General features: G+C 34.6%; 1 protein-coding gene across 1 annotated transcript; it reads right to left on the bottom strand.

Moving 5' to 3' along the window:
* Positions 1 to 10: 10 nt before the first annotated feature.
* On the bottom strand, positions 11 to 611 carry LOC109593140 (uncharacterized; the record flags this gene model as incomplete). Its single annotated transcript, XM_020008360.1, has 2 exons — positions 323 to 611; positions 11 to 280 (listed from the first exon to the last, which is right to left on the bottom strand). Coding segments are annotated over exons 1-2 (475 nt in total), but the record flags the coding sequence as incomplete, so codon positions are not given.
* Positions 612 to 1,326: the final 715 nt, after the last annotated feature.

The raw sequence follows: 1,326 nt of genomic DNA, 5'->3' as shown, positions 1-1,326 counted from the left end.
TCAGGAATACTAAGAGTAGCTTCACAAGTATAATTATCTCTTTCATGAGTAGAAGCATTAAGAGAACTGAATGATAATGTGGCCATAGACCCACTATTAGTAACAGTGACTCCTTCCAGTGTATCATTAGTAAACACAGTACCATTAAGGAGCCATTGAACACTAACAGTAGCAATACTTGATACATTAGCTGGTGCAGTTCCAGTGCACACTAACTGGAATGAATCCCCTGTTACTGGAATACCAACATCATTAACTGACACCATTGGTAATGGTACAACTAGGAAAGAAAAATTATTGTGGTTAGCAAATTATAACTCACTTTCAATTATAACATTAATATTGTTTGATGTGGCAGTAGCAGGTATAATGAGTTCAAACCCATTCACAGTACTAGCAGGTCCAACAATAGCAGTACAATAGTAATCAGTTCCATTATCTGATAGAGATGCAGTGAATGTTAAGCTACTTTCATAATTAGTTGAGTTGATTATCCCAGTACTAATGCTATACTTAGCATCATCCATTGTAATGAGTCCATTAGGTCCAAACCAGTTAATAGTAACGATATGATTAACATCCAGTGGAGTAATAGTGACGATACACAATAACTGGATGTTATTGCTCTCAAAAATACATCCTGTTGTATTAACCCTAGCTGTGACTATAGGAGTAGGTACTACATTGTATGAACCAAAGATATAAAATATAATAAAGTTAATTATAAATTCTTACCTTGTACAGATACAGAATAGTTTGATGTTACACTAACAGTACTGCTACTATCATTCAGTAGAGTCCTACAAACATATTCTCCAACTTGTGATGGTTGCAATGAACTGAAGTTAAGAGTAAGTGTATATACAACATTATCATTAACTGATATCATTGTAGGCTCTGAAGCATTTAAAACTATGAATCCATCAGTTGTAGACTTAAAGGGAATGAGATAAGGACTTGCCCAGTACATTTCTGGAATAGTAACATTCACTTGAGGAGTTAATGTCAATGTACAGGTTAATGAAAAGGAAGAAGAATGATCCAATGGCATCATAACTGGCCCTTGTACATCAATACTGACAACTGAAAGAAACATCAAAATACACTATGCATAAAATATACCTTGAGGTACAGTAACAGTGATTATTTCACTTTGTAGGTCTTCCCCAGTAGCTACTAGTCTAATATTATATTCATCATCAGGATGTAATGAGAGAGACAGCTCAGTATTTGTAGTGTTATCAATCATAATAATACCATTACTGTTATTAACAAAGACATGATACTGAGGAGTAGCACTAATCACTGCTGAGGGAGACCAACCTA

Source organism: Amphimedon queenslandica, unplaced genomic scaffold (genome assembly GCF_000090795.2).
Source record: "Amphimedon queenslandica unplaced genomic scaffold, v1.1 AMPQUscaffold_2706_Cont25292, whole genome shotgun sequence".
In the NCBI taxonomy this organism is placed as follows: Eukaryota; Metazoa; Porifera; class Demospongiae; order Haplosclerida; family Niphatidae; genus Amphimedon; species Amphimedon queenslandica.
Note: the sequence above shows the minus strand (reverse complement) of the source record. Positions and strands in the feature narration are given on the sequence as shown.